At 40.0% G+C, this 25,770-nt stretch overlaps 2 protein-coding genes across 4 annotated transcripts; both read right to left on the minus strand.

The window, feature by feature from the left end:
* Positions 1-5,097: 5,097 nt before the first annotated feature.
* ankrd40 (ankyrin repeat domain 40) lies at positions 5,098-9,984 on the minus strand. Its single transcript, XM_076997300.1, has 5 exons — positions 9,473-9,984; positions 8,947-9,095; positions 8,236-8,802; positions 7,829-8,010; positions 5,098-7,327 (listed from the first exon to the last, which is right to left on the minus strand). Exons 1-5 carry the CDS (start codon positions 9,604-9,606, stop codon positions 7,181-7,183), a joined length of 1,179 nt encoding a protein of 392 aa, XP_076853415.1. The 5' UTR covers positions 9,607-9,984; the 3' UTR covers positions 5,098-7,180.
* A 1,393-nt stretch (positions 9,985-11,377) lies between these two features.
* Positions 11,378-21,041, minus strand: LOC143508639 (TOM1-like protein 2). Of its 3 annotated transcripts, none has more exons than XM_076997301.1 (16): positions 20,882-21,041; positions 19,034-19,118; positions 18,790-18,868; positions 18,493-18,642; positions 18,166-18,300; positions 17,525-17,656; positions 16,850-16,966; positions 16,615-16,748; positions 16,275-16,314; positions 16,017-16,149; positions 15,862-15,910; positions 15,572-15,644; positions 15,249-15,317; positions 14,773-14,832; positions 13,709-13,748; positions 11,378-13,280 (listed from the first exon to the last, which is right to left on the minus strand). In XM_076997301.1, exons 1-16 carry the CDS (start codon positions 20,931-20,933, stop codon positions 13,189-13,191), a joined length of 1,440 nt encoding a protein of 479 aa, XP_076853416.1. In that variant the 5' UTR covers positions 20,934-21,041; the 3' UTR covers positions 11,378-13,188. The 3 variants fall into 3 exon arrangements, with proteins under 3 accessions (XP_076853416.1, XP_076853418.1, XP_076853417.1); XM_076997303.1 differs by lacking the exon at positions 20,882-21,041 and adding an exon at positions 20,306-20,482; XM_076997302.1 differs by lacking the exon at positions 15,249-15,317.
* Positions 21,042-25,770: the final 4,729 nt, after the last annotated feature.

The raw sequence follows: 25,770 nt of genomic DNA on the forward strand, positions 1-25,770 counted from the left end.
ACAAAGACAAAACATTTGCTTAATAAAAAAGTGCAAAAAGGAATTTGAACTCCTTCATATCAAAGAACTGTAATGCGTAGCGCGCTGCGGAGCGAGGAGGCGAACACAAACGCTGAGAAGAGCGAGATTTAATAAGGGGAATTCCATAGGCGAAGTCGTTCGTACAGGCACGGGTCAAAACGGGAGAGCCGTCCAAGTGGTCAACAGGACAGGCAGGAGTCGTAACAGGAGAGCCATTCACAATGGAGAAACACAACAGAGACGGAAAATACCAGAACAGCGATGACAGATAATCCACAAAACCGAATAAACCACAAATAACCGACAACGGGCGAAACACAGAGATACAAGTACACAGGACTAAAGTAGACACAACTGAACACAATGATGACATGGGCGTGGCAGACAGAGGGAAACCAGGACAACAGACACGCAGGATGGGATAACCGGGCAAGGAACAACTCCGACATGGGGGAGGGGGGCGTAGCCCTACGTGACAAGAACAAAAAGTCCTGCTCTATCGTTTTTTTTTCCTTTTAATTATTAAATTAATATTGATCTATTTGCGGGCCGCACTGAGTGAGGACGAGGACCGTGTGCAGCCCGCGGGCCGCCAGTTGCCCATCTCTGAAATAGACAAACCACATAAACCCCAAGTGATGACGAGACGAGCCACAGGTGAGACGGATTAACACAAGACATAACCGCACCCACGGAGATCCACTGACGCAGACGATTAGACGTAGACAACGTAAACACACGCCCAACAGGGAGGGGTTGGGGACCGTAACGTGACACTGATGCTACACTTGGGGCTACATTTGGGGCTACATTTGGGGCCATATAGTGTTTAAAATAACATTATGGGTTAATTCTGCTTCCTAAATGAATGAACAAAAAAATAAACAAATAGTATTATTTAATGTTTGCATGTTGAATCCAAATATGTTTTCAGAATTTGTCCATTACCCAAATTATTATTTTTGGTTTAGGTTTACTCAAGATGACAAGATGTATAGCCCTGGTTCAACGCCAAACTGAAGCAGCTGCGCCGGTCTAAAGAGGAAGTATTTAGGAGCAGGGACCGAGCGTTCTATAACAAGGCAAGGAACACACTCAGAGATCAGAACTGCTAAGAAGAGCTACTCCACCAAGCTGAGCAGACTGATGTCCACTAATGAGCCATCAGCCATTTGGAGATGTCTGTACAGTCTCTCAGGCTACAAAATGCCCCCCACCAGACAATGGGGGGTCATCAACTGGAGCTTTTACTGCAGGTTTGAAAAGCCCAGGTCCACCCAACCGGACAGCACCAATTCACACCCCCCTGACTCTCAGCCACCCATCCAGCCTGCCCTGAAGATCAGTGAAGGAGACGTGCACCAACTCTTCAAAAAACAAAGAGTGAGGAAGACACCAGGCCCATACGGAGTGTCACCTTCCTGTCTGAGGATCTGCGCAGACCAGCTGGCTCCTGTCTTCACAGAGATCTTCAACAAATCACTGGAGCTGTGTGTCGTACCGTCGTGTTTCAAACGCTCCACAATAATACCCATCCCTAAAGGACTGAGCAATTACAGACCCGTTGCACTGACCTCCGTGGTCATGAAATCCTTTGAGAGGCTGGTTCTCGCTCACTTGAAGGAGATCACCAACCCCCAGCTAGACCCCCTGCAGTTCGCTTATCGAGCCAACAGGTCGGTGGACGATGCAGTGAACATGGGTCTTCATCACATCCTCCAGCACCTTGACCATCCAAGTACATACGCAAGAGTTCTGTTCTTGGACTTCAGCTCTGTGTTCAATACGATCATCCCCGGACATCTACACACCAAACTGACCCAACTCAGTGTGCCAGCCTCCACCTGCCAGTGGATCACCAGCTTCCTCACTAGCAGAGAGCAGCAGGTGAGGCTGGGAAAGATCACCTCAGGAACCAGTACCACCAGCACAGGAGCTCCACAAGGTTGTGTTCTCTCCCCTCTGCTCTTCTCACTCTACATAAACGAGTGTACATCCACTGACACCTCAGTCAAAATCCTGAAGTTTGCAGATGATTTGACGGTCATTGGTCTCATCCGGGACAGCAATGAGTCTGCTTACAGACGGGCTGTTGAGCAGGTGGTCCTCTGGAGCAACTACAACAACATGGAGCTGAACACAGCAAAAACAGTTGAGATGAGAGTGGACTTCAACACGGGCAACACGGTGGCTTGGTGGTTAGCACGTTTGCCTCTCAGCACTGGGGTCTTGGGTTCAAGTCCCTATCTGAGTGGAGTTTCCATGTTCTCCCTGTGTTTGTGTGGGTTTCCTCCCACAGTCCAAAAACATGGAGGTTAGGTAAATTGGCAGTCAACAAAAAATTCTCCCTGAGTGTGTGTCTGTGTCTCTATGTTCAATAAAAAGAAGTGTGTGTGTGCGCGCGCTTGTATGCCCAGTGGTGGATGGTGCTTTGCCACTAGGGTCTGTCCTCTCTCCCCTTCCTGCACCCCATTCAGTCCCCCAGGGGGCTGTAGCTTCCGGTAGAGAGAATGCTGTGCGCAATTGGCTGCTGCTTCTCGCCGGTGTGTGATTGATTGTCTGTGACTTGTACCTGTGTTAAATTGTAAAGCACCTTGGGAATCTGGAAAGGTGCTATATAAATCGAACATTCATTCATTCACTTCAGGAAAAGCCTTCCAGCACTCACCATCCTGGACAGAACTGTGATGGCTGTGGACTCCTACAGCAATCTCCAAAGACCTGAAATGGGACTACAACATCAGCACCATCATCAAGAAAGCTCAGCAGAGACTGTACTTCCTGCGTCAGCTGAGGAAGTTCAACCTGCCCCAGGAGCTGATGGTGCAATTCTACACCGCCACCATTGAGTCTGTCCTCACTGCATCCATCACAGTGTGGGGCAGCTCAGCTACCAAACACGACACCCACCGACTGCAGCGCATCATTAGGTCTGCAGAGAGGACCATTGGTGCAACACTACCCACCCTGCCAGATCTACACACCTCCAGAACCAGGAAGTGTTCAGAGAACATTGTGTCTGATGCTTCACACCCTGGACACCACCTGTTCTAGCGTCTCCCCTCAGGATGGCGTTTTAGACAACTGAAGACTAAGACCACCAGACTAAAGAGAAGCTTCTTCCCACATGCCATCACTCTCATGAACAGCTGAACACAACATCCAGGATACAGTCTGTCACACAAGACTGTTACTCACAATCCATATCCAGCTCGTCCCTCTCACCCTGTTCACCTCCTGTACTGCACTTTATTAATCTGGTGATGGTGCCTAAGAACTACTGCACCTATTGTCTCTGCCAGTAGTTTCCTCTTACATGCCTTATATTAATTCAGTTTATCTATTTAACTCAGTCTGCACCTCAGTGCCTTTTTACTGTTGCACTAAGCACTTTATTGTAGATATACCACTTTGCACATGGTTTAAAATGTAGGCTAAGTTTTGTGTGTGTGTTTGTGTGAGTAAATGTTTTATGTCTGTGACATTTTTGTTGATTATTGTGCACTGGGAGCTACTGTAACCAAACACAAATTCCTTGTATGTGTGAGCATACTTGGCCAATAAAGCCTGATTCTGATCTCAATCAACTTCTGGACCAAATCCTGTCTGATAGCAGTCCATTCTTGCACAATCAATGCTTGCATTTTGTCAGAATGTGTAGGTTTTTGTTTGTCCACCCGTCTCTTGATGATTGACCACAAGTTCTCAATGGGATTAAGATCTGGGGAGTTTCCAGGCCATGGACCCAAAATCTGTTTTCTTCCCTGAGCCATTTAGTGATCACCTTTGCTTTATGGCAAGGTGCTCCATCATGTTGGAAAAGGCATTGTTGGTCACCAAACTGCTCTTGGATGGTTGGGAGAAGTTGCTCTTGGAGGACATTTTGGTACCATTCTTTATTCATGGCTGTGTTTTTAGGCAAGACTGTGAGAGCCGATTCCCTTGGCTGAGAAGCAACCCCACACATGAATGGTTTCAGGATGCTTTACAGTTGGCATGAGACAAGACTGGTGGTAGCGCTCACCTCATCTTCTCTGAACAAGCTGTTTTCCAGATGTCCCAAACTATCGGAAAGGGGATTCATCAGAGAAAATGACTTTACCCCAGTCCTCAGCAGTCAACTCCCTGTACCTTTTGCAGAATATCAGTCTGTCCCTGATGTTTTTTCTGGAGAGAAGTGGCTTCTTTGCTGCCCTCCTTTAGACCAGGCCTTGCTCCAAGAGTCTCCGCCTCACAGTGCGTGCAGATGCACTCACACCTGCCTGCTGCCATTCCTGAGCAAGCTCTGCACTGCTGGTAGCCCGATCCCGCAGCTGAAACACTTTTAAGAGACGGTCCTGGTGCTTGCTGGTCTTTCTTGGGCGCCCTGGAGCTTTTTTGGCAACAATGGAACCTCTCCTTTAAGTTCTTGATGATGCGATAGACTGTTGTTGAGGTGCAATCTTTCTAGCTGCGATATTCTTACGTTAGGCCGTTTTCGTGCAGTGCAATGATGACTGCATGTGTTTCTTTAGAGATAATCATGGTTAACAGAAGAGAAACAATGATGCCAAGCACCAGCCTCCTTTTAAAGTGTCCAGTGGTGTCATTCTTACTTAATCATGACAGATTGATCTCTAGCCCTGTTCTCATCAACACCCACACCTGTGTTAATGGAGCAATCACTGAAACGATGTTAGCTGGTCCTTTTAAGGCAGGGCTGCAATGAAGTTGAAATGTGTTTTGGGGGATAAAGTTCATTTTCTAGGCAAATATTGACTTTGCAATTAATTGCTGTTAAGCTGATCACTCTTTATAACATTCTGGAGTATATGCAAATTGCCATTATAAAAACTGAAGCAGTAGACTTTGTAAAAATTAATATTTGTATCATTCTCAAAACTTTTGGCCATGACTGTACAGTAAAAAAAGCACTACAAGGTAGGGTGGGGATGGGGGGTGGGGGTGGGGGGTGAGGGGGTTGAATATCCCAGTGTAATTGCATCTCCATCACACTACTTTTAGGGAAGAAATGTCAAAACATTGTGTAATGAGTAAATGAATCTACACAAAACATACACAATCAGACTCTGGATGCATAGGTTAAGTCAAACTGTATTCATCCTCTAGAATATTACCAGTTAGTATACTGTTAAGAGTTTTCCACAAGGAATTTCAGCATCTTACATCAGTCAGAAGTTTTGGATCCATTTCAACATAGCATACTTTTCACTGTTCAGCTTCCTTGACCAAGCAACGTATGAAAAAAAATCAGAAATGCAAAAGCAGCCAATTACATTGATACATGTCTAAACAGCATAGAATATGAATGTATGGTCACTTGTACCATGCATGCTCAGCTTGCAATGTCTTCCTGTTTTCTTAAAGAGCAGATAGATGAAAAAGAGTGAAGAAAGCAACAGACTGAGAGTGTGCTTGGTTTCATTTAGGCTGTAGTATACATCTTCCTTTCAGTAGACTCCCTTCACACATAACGAGTCCAGCTAAGAAAAATAGATAATTAATTAAAAAAAAAAATTAAAATATGTAAAGAGTCTAAAGTAAAGATAATTGTCAACTAGTACATTAGAAGACTTTGTTAGACAGCCTTTTTTGGCAGAATTTAATTGTGACTGGCTTTCACATTAGTGTTATATATATATATATATATATATATATATATATATATATATATAAACACACACAACGTAAAAGTAAAATGAAGGTAAACAATTCAATATACAAGTTTTCTCCCTACTTGCAGTTATGCAAAGCCTAATTTATGCACTAGCAATCTGCACAACTGTTCCATTCACAGAAGCAAAACACATTGGTGAAAATAGCTCATACAAATGAAACACTTCTCCTAATCTGGATGTGCGTCATATGTCTAGTTTTTGTTTAGTTTATTAGGCTTGTATTCAGTCTACATAACAAAGAACAATTGCAAATGTTACATGTAAACCAAGGAGAGCAGTGCAGACTTTTTAGAACGGTTTAGAATGTCACTGCCAAAAAGCCCAGTCAACCATTAAAAGTATGAATCCTGCTTCATTAATATAAAAACATTTTCAAAATGCACCCAGAGAACCATATTCAACATAGTATCTTTATCCTTCATATTTTGATTATGAAATTAAACAAGAATATGAGGAGAAAATGTGTTTGTGGAAGCTCACATTAATTAATCCTGTTTTTGAACTTTAACCCATTTAAAAATGAAATGACTTTTGCTACATTATTCATTTCAAAAGGATCAAGGGACATTAGGAAAGAAAATAATGAGGACGTGGATTTCAGCCAAGAGTTTTGTCTAAATCATGTAGTTTTTTGGCTTGCAGTGACTAAAGCAGTAGCAAAGGCATTTGATAATTAGACAGCACTGATGGAATACAACAAATGTATGTTACAAGTTAATGTGATGGTGGTTCTTAAAGTGCACATGGAAATTTCTAACATACATACTTTATAACAAAAATATCGTCCTTTTGAGCTTCTATTTGAAACGATTCTATTTTAGATTTTGATTAAACAATAGGAGCTTCCCCATTATAACAAACATGCGAATGCACCATTTTAGAAATGATTTTCATCATTCGAACCAATTTGCCATCTGCACTGCCAATGCACACAGACAGGCAAATTGGCCTCTAATGGGAGGCCTCTAACATGCTTTTTTGCAAGGGGGGGGGGGGGGTTGGTGTGACCAGAATCACCTATCCGAAGTGCTGGTACATATTCACCTTTTCTTTCAGCTTTTTTCAAAGCCACACAGTGGTTTGATAAGCACACAGAGCAGTGTGACAGATCTCAGTCTGCAGCCCTGTTGCACGCATGATGAATTTAAATACTCAAGCCCACAGGTACTTCAGCATGATGATCTTATGACCCATGAAAGGCTTGAACAGATGTATCAGAGACACAACCATGCTAACTGGCACGGTAGTAGAGGGTGGACCCCACACATGTAACTGAATGTCTGCTAGGACCATACATCGGCAAACTCCACAGCTTTAGGGTAGGAACCATATGGCAAACATGGTATACATACCAAGAAACAAAAATGGAAGAATGGCATCTGAGAACTAAAGTAGGTAAATTTATAAACAGGTTCGTTTTGGGCCAGAGTCACAAATCAGGAGCTAGTCAATCCACCTTGTGCTGGGTGTGAAGCAGGGAGCTAATAGGTCAGCCTGGAGGCCTTCATGTTGTAGCAGGGCCTATCAGCCAGCCCTCCTGGGCCTCCAGAGAACAGTGACAAACTCTCTGCCTTCTCCAACACCACTTCCAGTTCTTGGAAGTCCTGTAGCCGTGCCACATCTTTGTCCTGGCATATAAACACAGAACAATAATAATAGTAAAACGTCCAGAGATCAATCAGGACTTTTAATATTTAGTAGGAACTTTGGCAAGAGCACTCTGCTGGCCTGTACATGGCTGTGCATAACTTGCAATGTGAACAGGACTATGTTCATTAGAGATAATTACGGTAGAGCTAGTAGAGATCCACTCAACCTTCCACAAGGCTATGCAGCCTTATGGGCTGGACACTGAATTGCCCAGGGGAGCTTTAACCTTGGAGTTTGTCTGCTCTATCAAACCCTCAGTACTCAGCTCACCTGTCTGCATTAAAGTACAAACAGCTAACACATTAATGAACACAATTAACATATATAACTAACTATTGAGGGCAATGTGGTTAAATGAACGGCAATACCACAATTTCTATATAGTCTATAAACAGAAACAGAAAAAATAGATATAAAAATGTATAGATGGCTGTATTTCTTTTAACTTATGAAAATGTTGTATGTTAAAAAACACGCACCTTTCTTAGCATGGTGTTGGGAAGTTTGCGTATCTTCTCCACATGTTCGGCACTGATATCCAGCTCACGGCAGCAGACACGTAGCAGCGCCCGATATGTCAGTTCCTGCCGGTCCAGCTCCACTTCGATGAAATCATTTTCCCTGGCATGTGGGTTCTGGATCCGTACTTTGAGAACCAGCTCTGAGGCACAGAGTGCACGAGAACGGGAAGGAGATACATCATTTGGATCCAGAGAGAAAGAGGCAGACAAAGACGTGGGGGGAAAAAAGAGAGGTAATATTTGAGAGAGAAAAAGAAAGGTAACAACAGTGTATGCTTTCTACAACACAGTGTCATGTCTGGGACCTTTGCACAAGTCAACTCTTCAATACATTGGTTTTCAACCTGACCCCCCATTTCACATACCCTGCACGTTGACTGGGAAGGTGCTGGTGAAAAAGAAGGGCTGGAAGGCGGGCTGTGAGCAGTTCAGCTGCTGGGGGAAAGATTGTTGCCGAGTGACTGTGGGGTTAGAGACCGACGTCTGGTTCGTGCCTGGGCCTGACGAGGACAGGGAGGGGCATACAGAGCCGTTTTGGGCAATGGAGTGATTGTGGGAATATTCACCATGGTTGCCATGGTGGGCCTCTGGGGACATCTCCATGGACAGGGGCCCGTTAACTACCGGGCTTGGCACAATGCCGTTCTGCTCTACCACAGACATGTAGGACAGCCCTTGCTGGCTCTGATTGTCTGAGTACAAACTTTGGGGCTGTTGCTGGGGGGGTTGCTGCTGTTCTTGTGTGGGGGACAGGGTTGCTGGCTCAGAGTCCACTGACTCTGAATGGTTGCCAGTGCCATTCTGAGAGATGTGTCGTGCTAGACTCGGGTCATCAGTATCCATCTTTCCATACAAGAAGGGTGGGTTGGAGAGATAGTTCGGAATGATTGGCAGGTCTGGTTCCTTTATCTCAGGCACATCGTCCTCTTCCACTGTAGAGAGATTTTAAACAGTGCTAAGCTATGCTATTACGTAAGAAACTAGCAAAGAATATATCACAAATTACTATGTTTTAACTATTGTGATTAGTAAACAATATAGAATTATATACAGATATTTTTCATATTTTGACATACCGCCAAGTAGTCTTCTGATGTCAGGTTTGGAGGTCAATTGAACTGCTAATTCATCTTTTGCAGTAAGAATTTCTTTGTCAGCCCCAGAATTCAGAAGATATGCCACTATGTTTTTGTGGTTTCTCTTGCATGCCCAATGCAAGCAAGTCCTAGAAAAAATATATATATTTCAGCTTTAATTAAAGTTTTACCTTTTACTAAAGAAATCAGCAATGAGAAGACAGACCTGGAAAGTTTTATATACAAACACAGGCAGGAGCTGTCAAGAGGTTTTATTTGATAACCGAAAGTTATTGCACTAGATTCTATTATGCGTGCAACCAAAACTCATTCTATGGATTACAGCTACGAGAAGAGCTAGCTAGCTATACGTCTTGCTATTTTCGGGATGTGGCTGAGGAGAATTAGCTAGCTATTATGGATGTTTAAGAGTCTAGGCTAACAGTATACATATATAAACTGTGAAAACATACGATCGTGAACAAAATGGTTTTCGTACACAACTCATTGACCTTTCTACACATACCAGCCATTGATTTCATTTTGAGAATTGACGTTGACTCCACTCTCAACTAAAGTCCGCACTTCATCAATGTCTCCGATGGCACTTGCCTCTCTTAACCTCTCTTGCAGTTCTTTATCCAAAGACGTCGTTGACATAGTTCAACTAACGTAAGTTACTAACTAGCTACCACTTAACTTTCATACGAACAGGTCAAACATACATATAGCTATATATATGTGTGTGTGGAGAGCGACTTGGCTAGGGCGACTACGCTTGCTCTCATCAAATTGTTGCGTGTTATTTGCTAGCTAGCTAGTTGGCTAGTTAGGTATGTGGCGGTACTTTTAACAATTATTAAAAAAAAAACTAATCAATTAAATTCCCAAGATAACCTTTACCATTTTAACTGGTTAAAAACTATTATAATAACCAAATAAATGTACACGTAGCCGCTAATTATTTTTAAAGTATGCCTTTGGCGACTAGTAAAAATCCCCTTTCGCCAGCAAGTACTCTTCCCATCATGGGGGTACGTTTTGAGTGTAACAACAGTGGAAACAATATTGGGTTCCTATGTAGACAGGTAAGCTAACGTTTAACATTCATATTATTGAAAAAATAGCTTGTATTTGTAATCTATTTAGGCTACATAAGGTTCTATAAGGTTCTAAGGTTTATTTAGCGTGCGTTCACTATATAAAAAAACAGTGTTTACCCTTCATTAGTCATCAATGCTTTGTATAATCGAACCTGCATTTTTCTTGGACAGATTTTGTCATGAAATTATAATGCCAAAGTTGTTCAAAATTAAATAGTAATTAACAATTGAAAGTTGTATTTCATGTAATCCATATGTAATCTATATCTTAGGGAAACATTTATTTAACAATTTATAGTATAGCTGAAATGACTTTTCAGGCTAGTGAAGTAATGATAAATGATTTGACCCAGGGAATATCATGGTGGAAGCATCACTTTGCATGTCAACGTCATTGCATACAGACGTGTATCCAGATTTGTTGTTGTAAAGTTTGTAAGTGTGGTGATTTTATTGACTTTGCTAATAATGAGCAGATGTTAATAACTATGGGCAAATAATGATGCTAGATTTCTCTGTAAATAGTCAAAATATTTATGCTTTTGATGTTTTTGACATTTTTGAAGCATGATCACACAGTGTTAAGAGACTTAACTACGAGACGTAAGTAAAGGCGAGCATGGTTTAACTCTAACCATGGCACTACCCAAGCCAAGTGATGTTACTGCCCCCTGGAGGATATTTCTTTTCAGATTCGACGTTATACCTAAGCTTCATTTTGGTTATTCTCAAAACAAATCACAAATCTTAACCAGCAAAAGGACTGCATATAGGTCTAAAGTCTAGTGAGGAGATGTGGGGCAGATGCAACCCACTGCAAGTAGGCTACAACTGCATTACATTTAAATGTACAGAGCTATTTAAACATTTTTCATTTTGCATTGCATGACATTATGTGGATCAGAACACTAAAATAAACCTAGTTGACATTTTATTAATTTACTGTCAGATGTTATTGTGATATTTTAGAACATCACATAAATCCAGAGCATAAACGAATTAAATAACGTAATCAGACAGCCACTTGTCACTGTCTTCATTTCCAAGATGCTATTGGGTGAGAATAATTTATTTGCACACAAAATTATTAAGTGAGCACTGGCACGATTGAGTTGGTACCCTGTTTGAACCACCTTAATGTCCATACCAGAAATAATAAATAAATTGCCTCTAGATTGGAGAGCTAGACAAGAAGAGCTGATTGGACATATATGACACCATCCTTACTGAGCCTCAATGTGTTTATAAGCAGCACTGTCAAATGCAACTAAAAACATGGCTTCTATATTTTTGTCCATCACTGCAAATAGACACCATCTTATACCAGGTTAAGATAGCTTTGGCATAGTATGTTTATAGTAAAACATTTTATACACAAAAAATAGTTAAGAATTTCATGTATCAGTGTTTTTCAAACATAACATTTGCACAAAAAAAATTAATTACAGTCTAGCACATCAGAGCATGGCAAAGTATCAATGCCAGAACAATAAAGTTAAGATCAATGGAACATTGAAAATGTATAATATGCATTGCCTTTCCTCCAATCTGAGCTAGATTATAGCAATCACATAATTAAAATTTAATTGGAAAAGGGGGGGGGGGGGCAGAAAAAATCTCACATCTGTCAATGCCATGCTTTATGAATATTACTTTAAATATATTAATATATTAATATATAGTAAACATTTCACTTTATCCGTAAGGTGGGGGGCAATGCATCTTTTTCAACAGAACTATTTCACCTGCCTTAAGTGACAATGCAATCAAATCACCCTTTCTCCTTCAAGAGATGACAGTCTTTGTCACCTCAATTATTTAATGTATCACATCTTAACAGGATCTAAACATGCTGAAACACAGGGCTACAGGAGATACTCAGAGGATCGCACTAATTTTTTGCAATGTCCTTTTTGTCTGTGTACTGCATGCGACAAAATATTTTGGCATGAATCAGTCTCCTTACACTCACACGTACACTTACCTACACATTGACTTCTCAGTCTAATAAAACAGAAACAAAAAACAACTCTGACCACTTCACATTCATTATTGTCAGTTCTTTTTTGCTTCTGTTTTATTAGACTTTATTAGATATAAGATATTTCTTATATGTTGCTTAGTGTGAAAGTCTGTACTAGATTCCGTGCAATGCACATCCGTCTTGTTAAAACAACAGTTTTGTATCTTAAACATTGATTTTCAGGAGAGTATATCTGGGTACATCCAAACTACTGAAAAGTGAAGTAGTGGATTTTTATGGCAACTTTTAAAATCTATTTTATGACCATGAAAATATATTTTTATTAACTTTATACATTTAAAATGTATAAAGAGAATAGCTGAATAGAGTAGAACAGGAATATCTGGACGTTTTTAGGCTCTTAATGCAACTGTTATTGGTCCTGTAGGTTAGTGTAATAAATGAGGAAGTAGGTAAAAGTCATATACATGTCTCCCTCCCCCTTTATTTCTTAAAATCTTATGGCTACCTTATGGCTATTCTTCTTCTAAATCAGGGCAGAATATAAAAATTGTAGCTCCACATAGCTTTATCTTTACATCTCTTTCTATCTTATCCCTCTATCACATACATTTTCATTTTCTTATGGCAAAGCATTTGTGGCATACCGAGACCCTGCACTTGGAAGGTTTTCCGTCATGCTCACTCAAAACAGAAACATCCTTTTAAATACATGTGTAAATAAGCTATGTGGGTGCATTTGCAGACTTTTGTTGATCATTGTTAGAGTAAAGATCATCAAACCCACATGACCTTTTACTGGAATGTTTAACGTCAGACAGGTTGAGGTGGTATTTGTTTTGGAGTGGTCTTCTATTATGAAATGCTATCATAATATGCAAATGAGATTACGATGCATTAACACCATACATCATACAAATAGTACAGTTTGTTGCCGACCCACATTTATGAATAAGGAATGATGTTACTGTTACTGTAAACACCACATTATATATGGCAGAAGATTTGATTAATTTGGCCCTTTAACAATAATCATAAGCGCGAATCCAGCCCCTTAACAACCACTGTAAGCATACAAACCAAAACATTTGTGCATCACCAATGATTATTGCAGGGGAATATGTTAGCTATACATGACCAAGTTCCTGTAAATGTCTAGAGTTGTGAGGGCCTGTGGTCCTGCGATGTTCTCACGGAGGGAAGACGCTCGGCTGCTTTCGCTCTCTCTGCCAAAAATCGGTCAAACTCTATAAGGGAGACAAAGAGAGCTTCTGTTTTAAACACATCTACTGATCACACCTTTAACACATCTACTGATCACACATTAATATCTAGGCTGCAGTTCCTGTAGATTAAGCAAAACAAGATATTGATTACTAGCTTCAGTTTGTTGGATTATATGTTCACTGTAATAACTCTAAAATACTGCTTGTAATTACGGCTTCTGACTTTAACAACTATCAGGAGAGTGTGAGTGTACAGGTGGTTAGGGAACTGGTCTTGTGACCGGAGGGTCGTGGGTTTGATCCCCAGGCCTGATGCCATGACTGAGGTCCCCCTGAGCAAGGCCCTTAACCCTCAATTGCTCACTTGTATAAAAATGAGATAAAAATGTAAGTCGCTCTGGATAAGGGCGTCTGCCAAATGCCATAAATGTAAATGTAAATGTAAATACCTTCGCTAGTCACACCTTCTGAATCCGACAGGTCATCATCCTGCACAAACAAGAAGAAATGAAGTTCCTGCTTCAAATGCACACACACACACACACACACAAATTGCACAAGGCTATGAAGATACATTGCCATAGTCTAAATCTACATTTAAGATCTGATCCTCAAGAATGAAAAATTACAGTTCCCTCAATTTCTGTTGGCAAAAATCATTATTAAGCATTAAAAACCCCATGATTACATTCTGTATCCATTTTGTTTGTTTAATGCTTCTGCATCTTTGTACCAACCACAGCTAATAAAGGTCTATTCTAGAAATAATGTATTTATTATCATCATTACAAATCTATTAACATATTTTATTTAAGATTTTCCTCTCTCTACTATGACCTAAACAGTAGAATAATGAACATCTACTAAAGGTATCTATACTTCAGTAAAAACAAGGGTCACATTCCCCACCCCTGACTCCTTCCTCGGGATAGTCTGTCTCTGTTTCCGTATACGTTCATGTGTCTATGTATGTTGGTGTTATTTGTGTCACCTGTCTTGTCAACGTTATATGTTGCACATGTGTATAGTGAGTGTTTGTTTATTTAACTGGGCATGTTGTGTGTTACACTCAGTGTTCTTTGTTTACATAAAAAAAACACAAAAACTGCAGCTGTGTGGCACAGTTTTAAATGTTTTTTTTCTTCCTGACAGAGAGTAGGTCTTTCAGCACACCCATTTATAAATACAAAATTTAAAAAACTGAAATGTAAAAAGTGTGGGTGGGGGGGTTTGGTTTAAAAGAAATAATTTTAATAAAATATTTTGATATGCTGTGGTGAAATATTTTAGGATTTTACATGTATAAATGATGAATATATCATGTTTGAAATGTCAGTGTAAAAACCACTTGTCAAGTTGTCTAGAGGAGCAGATGAACATATGGGTATGTAATGCAGCGTATAGTTATGCTAGCTGGTGAGGACTATTGTTCAGTTAAAGGATCTGTTTGTAAATGATGTAATTTCTCCAAGCTATCTGACTGCATGAGATAATGCATGAAATCGAAACTCACATCGTCTACGTTAAGCCATTGCTCAATATCATCCATGACACCACTCTGACCGACAGGAATCTGAGGAATTAGGACAAAGAGTTAATTCTGCCATCCCTAAAATGAAGTCATGTGTGTTAGGTTAAGTACACAAGTCTTTATGGAGAAAAAAACACCCAGCAATCACTGTTGATAGCAGAGCAAAGCACAGCAGATCGCAGGTAAAATGTTGAAATTTTGCCCATCGTGTTTGTCGTCTGCATAACTTCAGAAGATAAATATCAGTCAACACCAGTAGAGAGGGAATATGTTGCCAGTGCAGATGAATGAGAGGAGCGCTCCCTGCCACCCAGCACACATGCACATTGACTCAGCCCCACAGCGCATGCTCGAATTACAGATATTCATGACACTGCTACAAATGCACACAAGTAATAACCCTGTGCAGACATGCAAACGCAGCCAGTGTAAATGGCCTGCCATCCAATCACACCCACCATTCCCTTTTCCACCATCCAATAAAACGGAGGTGAAGAGCCAAGGAGGGTGGAGTCTGGACTCTCATCCTTCACACAGACACACAGGTTGTTCAATGGCTGACATGCATAAATGCTTTTACGCAAGAACAGTCAACACTAAATGAATTAATTCTGTATTCCTGGAACAGGGTCGACTGCATTCAGGCAATACGAAGTGTTGCAAACAAGTAGATGCTAGCTGTGCAAAGGTACTAGCATGACAAGACACAGACGTTTTCAAGTTTGTAAAATCTATTTTGGATGCAAGATTTTTTCTTTGGCAATAAATCATTCATAGTTACCACTTCAGCACTCCGTAATTTACTGGGTGATGCAGCCAGTCCCATGAGTGGAGATGAGTTCTCCTGACTGTCCCTGAGAGAAGCATACCCATACACCCACGCAAACACAAATACGCGTGCACACACCCACACACTCAGATTTCATTATTATTAAATGTTGTGTCTAATTGCATTATTTCATATAATTGCCCTGCTGCCTCTGTGATTTGATTGTGAAGGGAAACAGTGGGTTTTTTTCACATGCCCTCATTCTATTACATGTATCCTCCAAAGTAATATACCAGTTCTACCTCATTTGGTGCTCCACCGAAGAGTGATTAGAGGCTTCTTCCTTTGTGCCTGCATAATAAAATCATAATTGTTTGCAAATGTAAAATATATAGTAGTATAACAGTGGTATAATCAAATAAAATATCTACTTTTTGAGCAAATTATTGAAACTTACTTAGGGTAGACATCTGATTGGACAGGGAGCAGACCATTGGAGTTATGGGCCTTTGCACAGATGTTGTTTGCTTTGATTGGTTGAGCACTTCAGAGCCAGGGTTGAGGTCAATAAGGCTGTTATTGGTTGGACACTAAATTAAAATGATCAACAGCAAAAAAAAAAAATATATATATATATATAACAAAGATTCTCTGCGATCACTCTATAACAACAAATGGTGAATAAACAAAATCACATTAAATATAATTTCCTTACCAGTTGTCCATTGTTCTGTGTGTTGCAAAGTATCTCATAACTGAGAAACACACACATTGGACATTGAAACACAGGAGTGTACAGTGATCCATAATCTAATCATTAAAAGGTTAGCATCAAACTTTTAAAGAGCTTTTTGGACACATAACTGAATCCATTTCTATTTTTGTTCCAGTGAAGTGTGCAAAAGTTCTCTATTAATTATTGGTTCTATATTGTTTGTCCAATAATGTCCTTTTATATACTTATCATTGTAAATGCCTTTGGGTTTTGAAAAATGCTATACAAAATTATTATTATTATTATTATTATTATTACAGATCTTCAAAGCACTCCTCACCTGTGATACTGAGTGAAGACTGTGTTCATGTCATCATTGGACACCAGCAGCTCCTCCACCAGCTTCTCCTCAGTTACTCTGGGGATGAAGTGTACTACCTGGCCCTGTGTCACCTTACACTTGGAGTACAGCTGCTACTTATAACGATAGCAGAAATAGAGAGCCTTTATCTTCCTTCCACTTTCATGGACATAAAAACAGAACCAGCATAAGAAGGGCTTATATGCTGTCTCACCTGCAGGACATCTGAGTCAGCTTTCTGAATGCCTCCAGGATCCACCCGAGTCATTATATCTGTCATCACCTTTAGGTTATTGCGAACTACTTCCAGGTCAGCCCTTAAGATCTTCACCTGCATGGAGTACCAACAGTGCCCTCATATTTTATTGCTCTCAAAACAAATATGTAAAGATCATGGATAAGCACACACCCGTTCCAGCATGAAATCCTGTGAGCTGAAAGCCCAAATTATGTAAAAATAAACAAATAAATGAAGCTGTTTAAATTGTGGGCCCTGAATCTACTGTACAATCTATGAAAGTTTAACTTTTTGAACCATAATAATCATAATATTAAATTTTTTTGGAATGGGTCTGTATTGTCTGTCTGTTGTCTGTATTTGTATTACTGATACAGGCCCGGACCGATCCCTTTGGGCGTGTGTATGTGTAGTCCATGTCATATGTACTTCCGTGGGTGTGGTTGTTTGTGTGTGTGTTCATACGTTTCACCTGTCTAGCCAAAGTATAAAAGCATACATTATGGCCCCTCGAACATCATATAGTCTCTTTCTCTACCACAGAATGCATCCCTCAAATTAACACATAGCCGTACCATGTTTCGTTAGGTCTGGTAATGTTACAGCATAACCTGAATGCTTGTCTCAATTTACTGGATGTCTGTAGGTTACCTGCTCATGCGACAAAGTTAAAGGTCCTTCTGCGTTCTGTGTGGGTGATGTGTTCTGGACGGTCTGGGGCTGGTGGCTTGGATTGAGCGGTGCGTCATACGTAGTTACAGAGGATCCACAGTCAGGAACACGCTGGTGGGAAAACAGGCACAGAGTGAAGAGTGATGCAAATTGGGAAGCCAGAGGTATATGGACACACGTGCTGAGTAATTTTATTAGAGCTAATCCAGGAATCAGCATCATGAGCATCAAATTTAGTTCATGACTGTAATCCTGCAAATAGACGGGCTAATGCAAAAACCTAATAAACTAATACAAGAGAAATAATGAAAGACGATACATGTATTCTGTAACAAATGGTCTTAAAACAGGGAAGCTGTCCTTACAGCGTAGCACACGATGTCTTTGATATGTGTTCAACACATTTTATATTATTGTATTTTACATCTGATTCAATTTTTAAAACAGTTATAATATAATTTTACTGAGGTTCAGACCAATTCATTCAAATTAGAAAAATATTTTGAGAGGAATCTGCTGATCATCACCGAGGTTTAGGGTTTTGCTAGTACATTACAAACTCCATATGTGATCCCTCCAAGATGCAGGATGTTGGTAAACTACCTAGTTGTTACTTATACCTTCACTGGTGTGTGTATTGGGGAACAATTGTAGAGCTCAGTCACTGGAAAATCCAGTCCTTTTCTCCTGAGATCTTCATACACAAAAACTACACCCGTTAAATCTGGAGAACTGCGGAATGCATCTGCCCAGGCCTAGTGAGAGAGATGGATAGATAGATAGAGAGAGAGAGAGAGACAGAGACAGAGAGAATAACAGAGAGGTGTGAGCATACACCCAGTACCTTGCCTCACACATTAACCGCACAATAGAAGTAGCACTAGACAATAACACTATCAGCATTCTTCAAACTTACAACCAGTTTGACTAACTATAGTTCTTCTCACCTGTATAATAGTCAGTACTCTGTCATGAAGAACAAGAGGAGGGTCATTTTTGGGTAAAATAGCTCGTACCAAAACTCCTTCCACAAAATCTCTAGTTGACACTAGGACATGGAACCTGTGGCCACAATTCTTTACACAGGCCTCCAGAACCTAAGTTGCCAACAAGGTAAAAGGAACTTTTAATAAGGAGTTCAATCAGAACCAATACAAGCTAGACAACTATAAAACACTTCAGAGATGTAAAGGGGTTAAAAAGAGAAAATGGACACTGCCACAGACACATAGTGAACAACTCACAGTCAAAGCCAGCATGACCTCTCTATAATTCTTATTCCCCACAATCCTCTTCTTTAATGCTCTCACTGCATCTTTAGGTCTGAAACAGTTATGTAACATTAATACAAATTCATATATATTATGCCTACTTTACATGATGATGCAACATTATTAAGGTGTTGTGAAGTTTAATGATTAATGTCTACATAAACATTACAAACCGAAAATGAAAGAAGTCTTGTGTGGTAAGATAAACAACACCTACCCATCCTCTGTCTCACTGATGATGTCACATATCTCCATGATGACTCCCCAGTCCTCTGATTGTAGAGAAGAGCTTGTAGCATGATCTAACACACACACACACACACACACACACACACACACACACACACACACACACACACACACACACACACATTCATATCAAATTGAGCACAGTGTGGGAAATATATGAAAACATACAATTTATACATGTATACAGTTACAACCTTCTAAAAATAACCGTGTGAATTGAGAGATAAGACAATAATAAGAACTGAAATGACCCCATGACTATGACGAAGTGCAAAACAGTGAACAGTGAACATCAGATGAATACCTGAGCTGCATGTAGCTACGGGCATAAGTGAAAGCTCGTTTTACAGAAGTATGTGTTCTACACTGGCTATCTATTACGCCAGCATGATATTACCTTACTTCTCCCCTGAGCTGTTGTTGTAACCTTGGCAAAAAACATTAAACTAGTTGTTGACAAAATAATAGCTAACAGAAAAGACAGCACAAACATCATCTTGAAGGAAGAGAGCAAGGAGCAATTTAGTTGCTAAGGAGACTAGATTTCACAGTTTCACATAGATGTTAGAATTTATGCCCTTTAAAACATAAGCCAAACAGCAACCACAAACTAATCTCAGAAGTTGCACTATTGCACAGTAAAAAACACATTATAGTCTGCAAGGCTTATGTCACGTAGAATTTACAACAAAGAATTGGTAGAAGTCATTTTTCAATTACAGTCTATTTACAATGGGTTCTCCTATAATTGTTATGGCTAAGAATTTGGGTAGGGCACGGCCACTCTCAGATCACTGCCAAAGACCAACTCCTAAACAAAAGGTTCAAAGCAACTTTAACAATTCAGTTGCTCTGGCTTTTAGAAATCAGAATCCCGGATTTTAACGTATGCGTACTAGTGTCTCTGAGCAGCCTGAGTCAGTCTTTGTTCATTCTTTGTTTAGGTTGGCACACGCTATGCCATTGCTTCGTGTGACTATCACCTGCCTTGGAGCGCGCGCGCGCACACACACACACACACACACACACACACACACACACACACGTTTATTCAGGCAAATGAAATGCTCCCCGGATCAAGCTAAAGGGAATGCCGCTGGAATGTAAGGTGGGGAGCACTAAAACCTGATTAGGCTGTCTAGGAGTGCCTTGTCTTTTCATCATGACTGCTGCACCACGCGGCTTTCTTTAAATGGATTAGTGAGCTGTAGAAATTAATAAACACGATTAAATGTCTTACCATTGATTGAGGTTGTACGTAATCTATCAACACATAGTAGGCTATAGGCAAACCGACCCTTAAAACTGCAAGGGTTTCACAGCTAATCGATGACAAAATAACTAATATTTATTTCCCCGAAAATCAAGTTAGTATGTACCATTCTAAACTTATATATAAAGCCGGTGTACAGAACACCGGACACAGCATAAACAGGCCAATTCCCCGCCCGTCTCTACTTGACAGCTGCAATGAACCAATTTCTACGCCAACCGGAGACTGGATCTACAGGAGCTGAGCCCGCCTTCTAGTGGGATTGGACGTTTTATGTGCCAGTCTGGACCTAATTGCTTTGCCGTCATTCTTAAATGCATTATCCGGTATATTTTCTTACAGATGTAGGACTAGATTGCATTAATACTAGAACCGTCCGTCTTTATTCTTGTATTGTGTTTTGCAAGAATATTAACTTAATGTTTTAATAAAATTTTGGAATCACTTGGTACTTTATAAACATTGGCCAATGTCGAATGCAACAGGTTCGAAGCATTTATGTTAAAATTCCCATTTTCTTAGATATTTAACTTCCGCACTCACCTATACGTTGACCTACGGGTGTAGAAAAAGGATTTCCTATTAAAAAGTCCATATTGTCTATGAGTTAAATATCGTTTTTTGTTGGATACCTTACGACTCCAACCCCAATCGTCCTCTTATTGACGCTTGAGAGGGTTTACCCAGTGAACGTGCGAACTAGAAACTCAGCGAGGCTACGTCATCTTTTAAAGGAGCATCTCCAGTAAATATATGTTTGGTATGGAAACATATGGAAACTAAAAATGAGCATACGATTTTTTTTTTCATGTGATTATGCAATACATACGTGTCAGAGCGCATCATTAAAACGTCACTGGCCTGATGTGAATGGACAATAATGCGTTTGAAATGTCATGACCCAATGAAGGGTTATCAGTACTAAAATTAAAATGAAAATGTAATAGGCAAAGTAGATGCAACCCTGATCTCCTGATCTGATGGTCTTACTACATCCATGTATTTATTTATTTATTGCCTCTAAAAATGAGAATGAAGACAGGAAAGAAATGGAGGTGCATTAAATAAATAAAAATAAATAAAACAAGTTAAATAAGGCTGTGTTTGGCAACAAGAGGATCACCTTCCTAGTTACATGTGGTAACATTTGTTCAACACTCGTCACTCATTCATTCATCATTATTCTTATGTGTATTTGTGAGTGAGAGTCTACGTAAGAAACAATATTTGATTTATGTTGGTAGTTACCATTTTGGACATTTATTTCAATATTGTCTTTATTTACTGTATGTATATTTTCCCATATACTTTGGAGACCATAGGTTGTTTCTCGGGCATATATGATACATAAACATTGGTAATTTTATTAAGCTTTTTAAAATTACAATGAGAATCAATTAGAAGAAAATTTTGCTAATTGTATTTCATCTAGACTTCAGCAAAATGCTGCACACCATAGGTGTGTTCAGATAAACTTCAGAATTTCCGTTGAAGGAATGTGGTGGATTGAGGTGTTGGAATTGTAGGTACTGTGGTGTCCAGGAGATGGCAGTACCACCAGTAGTGCACTGATCAAGCTTCCATCAAAGAATAAAGAGAATACACTCAGCGGACACTTTATTAGGTACACCAGGTTGGACCCCCTTTTGCCTTCAGAACTACCTTAATCCTTCATGGCACAGATTCAACAAAGTATTGGAAACATTCCTCAGAGAGTCTGGTCCATATTAACATGATAGCATCACACAGTTGCTGCAGATTTGTCAGCTGCACATCCATGATGTGAATCTCCCGTTCCACCACATCCCAAAGGTGCTCTATTGGATTGAGATCTGGTGACTGTGGAAGCCATTCGAGTACAGTGAACTAATTGTCATGTTTAAGAAACCAGTCTGAGATGATTCACACTTTATGACAGGGCGTGTTATCCTGCTGGAAGTAGCCATCAGAAGATGGGTAGACTGTGGTCATAAAGGGATGGACATGGTCAGCAACAATACTCAGGTAGGCTGTGGCATTGACACAATGCTCAATTGGTACTAATAGGTCCAAAGAGTGCCAGGAAAATATCCCCCACACCATTGTACCACCACCACCAGCCTGAACCGTTGATACAAGGCAGGATGGATCCATGCTTTCATGTCGTTGATACCAAATTCTGACTCTACCATCTAACCATCAGATCAGGCGACATTTTTCCAATCTTCCATTGTCCAGTTTTGGTCACCCGGTGGCACCCGGTGTGGTCTTCTGCTACTGTAGCCCATCCGTCTCAATGTTCGATGTGTTGTGCAGTCAGAGATGCTCTTCAGCATGCCTCAGTTGTAACGACTGGTTATTTCAGTAACTGTTGCCAATCTATCAACTCGAACCAGCCTGTCCGTTCTCCTCTGACCTCTGGCATCAACAAGGCATTTGCACTCACAGAACTGCCGCTCACTGGATATTTTCTTTTTCTGACCATTCTCTGTAAACCCTAGAGATGGTTGTGCGTGAAAATGCCAGTAAATCAGCAGTTTCTGAAATACTCAGATCAGCCTGTCTGGCACCAACAACCATGCCACGTTCAAAGTCACTTAAATCACCTTTCTTCCCCATTCTGATGCTCAGTTTGAACTGCAGCAGATCGTCTTGGCCATCTCTACATGCCTAAATACATTGAGATGCTACCTTGTGATTGGCTGATTCGACATTTGCGTTAATGAGTAGTTGGACAGGTGTAATAAAGTGGCTGGTGAGTGTATATTTAATAGCACATCGCACTGTTTAATAATGTTGATGAACAAAACTTAAGACTACTTGAGATTAATGAATGACACTGATAAATAATTAATAAAAGAAATCTTATAAGACAAATCTTATATTATTATCTTGTAACATAAGGGAAAACCCCAAATGCTGCAGTGAACTCCCCCGTATAGCTCTCAAGAATATGTACGGTTAGGCAGGCTGTATTTTCACTGCAGTTAAAATTTTACTTGGCACCTTTAGTGTGTCTGTCTTCTGTTTGTCAGAGCATATCTGTATAGAGTTTATTTCACCCTTTCCATTCTCTGTGTTTTCCCACTGTTGCAGTCTTGAGTGCGATCACCCCCCACACCCTGTGGGCTACATACAGAATGTTGGTGTTTGCACTGAGGAATACAGACTGTGAAACACCAGAAACACCATGTCACTTGTTTACCTTTAGTTTTTCCTTTATATTCTTCCATGTCCAATATATAATATGTCTGTATGAGGGACTGCATAACTGTTACTTATATAAGTATAGTAACAACTTGGATATAAGCAACTTTTACTGTTCAACACAAGTGAACATGAAATGTCCATATCTCTGAAAAATGTCACAGATCCTAACACACTGCTGAATACAATACGATGTATAAAAGATGAACACTAAAGGGCATCTAGGATTCTCTATGTAGTCTCACGACCCATCAGCAGTGAAAGCTGTTTATTCATTTATCACAGAGCAGAACATTCATTGTTCTTTAGTTCATTTAAGAGCCAAAACAATGATAAGGCATTCCATGCATAAAAAAATCTAATGTTTGTCATATTATGACCAATAGAATAATTCTTGTATTCATGCATATTCATGTTCTGAAACATGTTTTTAATCTTCTTGGTTACTTGAATATGTCCCAGTCCTTTTTATGAATTATCATCTAGTAGGGTTACATTTGGTTACACAAAGGGTTCAAATGGAACCTGACCATAGAATTTTGTATCTCCTACATGTGACGGGCAGGGAGTGCGAAATAAAATGGAAGTGATCACGCCAAGTCTCAGAGAAAAGGGAGGTTTTAATGTAGAAAGTGTGCAAACCAAAAACCCGTGACAAGATCCAAATGAAGGATACAATGACCAGCGGTCAACTGGTACAGACAAGACATATATATAGACAAACAAACAACCCTCAGGTGAGGCGGATCATAGGCCCCGCCCACCTGAGGAAAGAACACAATGAAACAACAACAAGACAACTGCCGCTGTAGACGGAAGCGACCGGTAGTAGTCCCGCGGTACCGTGACACTACAATGTATATCAGCAACATATTTTATTGCAGAGGGAAAGTCAGATATAGTTGTCACACTTGATCTACAAGACTTTTTAAAACAAATTATTGATGCTGATGTTTAAAGAAAATGACTTTTCAGAGGTTTTTGTAACTGTTTTGGTTGACAATTACACGGAACCTCCGCTTTGTGTTCTGATGTTCATGTTTGAGTATTTCTGAAGACAATTCGAAATTTGACAAATGTTGTCAGGGCAGTCATGGCCTGGTGGTTAGGGAACTGGGCTTGTGACTGGAGAGTCGTGGGTTCGATTCCCAGACCTGAGGCCATGACTGAGGTGCCCCTGAGCAAGGCCCTTAACCCTCAATTGCTCACTTGTATAAAAATGAGATAAAAATGTAAGTCACTCTGGATAAGGGCGTCTGCCAAATGCCATAAATGTAAATGTTGTCAGAATATTAACAGTCCAGCATTTTAAACACAATAGCACCATTAAACACAATACTTTTCTTAAAAATACCTTTAATGTGTTAACAAGCAACACTGCCTATGTCTGTACCCATACATGCAGTTATAGCCAGTTCAGTGAATCAAATTAATGTTAATGTTAAAGGAGCTATTGTGCTACAATCTTGTCATTTTTTGTTGTTGTTTTGTTTTTGTTTTGTTTTCAAAAAACAACAAAGCTAGGGTTAGGGTTATCAAAGCCACTCTCAATTCTCAGTTCGCGTTTCACACTGGTAAAGTGTGATATGTGATGGGCCATGCTCACCCTTCATATCAGCTGTCCATGTTTAAAAGGTCACCTCATCTACCAGCATACTGTAAATTACGTTTTCATTTAGATAAAGCTCTAATATTAAAAAAAATATCATTATTATTTTACTGGCAAGAAGAAACCATGCAAAAGCAAAACTATTAATAGAAAACACAGTATGGCTCTGAACACCTGTGAACACTTAAAAGCTTCTCTCCTTTTTTCTATCAGACGAGACCAGTGGGAGAACTCAGATGAACTGTTCCTTTCACAATGGCCAGAAGTGAATCAAAATAATACACCCGGGGTCACAGTTCACAGGAACAAGCCTGTTCTTCTATTACAGTACATACAGTATGTGTCGTCTGTTACTGTTATCATTTCATACCAAAAAAAGGTTTTACTGTATAGCGTATATGTACTGAATGTGCATACATAGCATATGTATTAATGAAAATACATGTACATGTTAGTTCTGTGATAAACTTTTACAGCCAATCACTATGCCCTGCACACTAACAATGTAACATCAAGTAGTGTTTTCCATTCATTACAGTGTAGAATGCTATTAGTTTGATATTTATGTGTAGACTTTTGATGTAAAAATAGCATGTTGTCCGTCACCTTCGGCTCTGGAAGTTTTGCCCAAATGAGC

This window comes from Brachyhypopomus gauderio, chromosome 2, assembly GCF_052324685.1.
Source record: "Brachyhypopomus gauderio isolate BG-103 chromosome 2, BGAUD_0.2, whole genome shotgun sequence".
NCBI lineage: Eukaryota > Metazoa > Chordata > Actinopteri > Gymnotiformes > Hypopomidae > Brachyhypopomus > Brachyhypopomus gauderio.

Coding starts and splice junctions, on each gene's coding strand:
- ankrd40 (XM_076997300.1), bottom strand. CDS start 9,606: ATGTCAACGACGTCTTTGGATAAAGAACTGCAAGAGAGGTTAAGAGAG. Junction 8,803..8,946: donor CATCAGAAGACTACTTGGCG/GTATGTCAAAAT, acceptor ATCTCTCTACAG/TGGAAGAGGACGATGTGCCT. Junction 8,011..8,235: donor CTTCCCAGTCAACGTGCAGG/GTATGTGAAATG, acceptor TCTGTGCCTCAG/AGCTGGTTCTCAAAGTACGG.
- LOC143508639 (XM_076997301.1), bottom strand. CDS start 20,933: ATGGACTTTTTAATAGGAAATCCTTTTTCTACACCCGTAGGTCAACGT. Junction 17,657..18,165: donor CAATACACACACCAGTGAAG/GTATAAGTAACA, acceptor TTTTCCCACCAG/CGTGTTCCTGACTGTGGATC. Junction 15,318..15,571: donor AATTACGGAGTGCTGAAGTG/GTAACTATGAAT, acceptor GTCTGTGTGAAG/GATGAGAGTCCAGACTCCAC.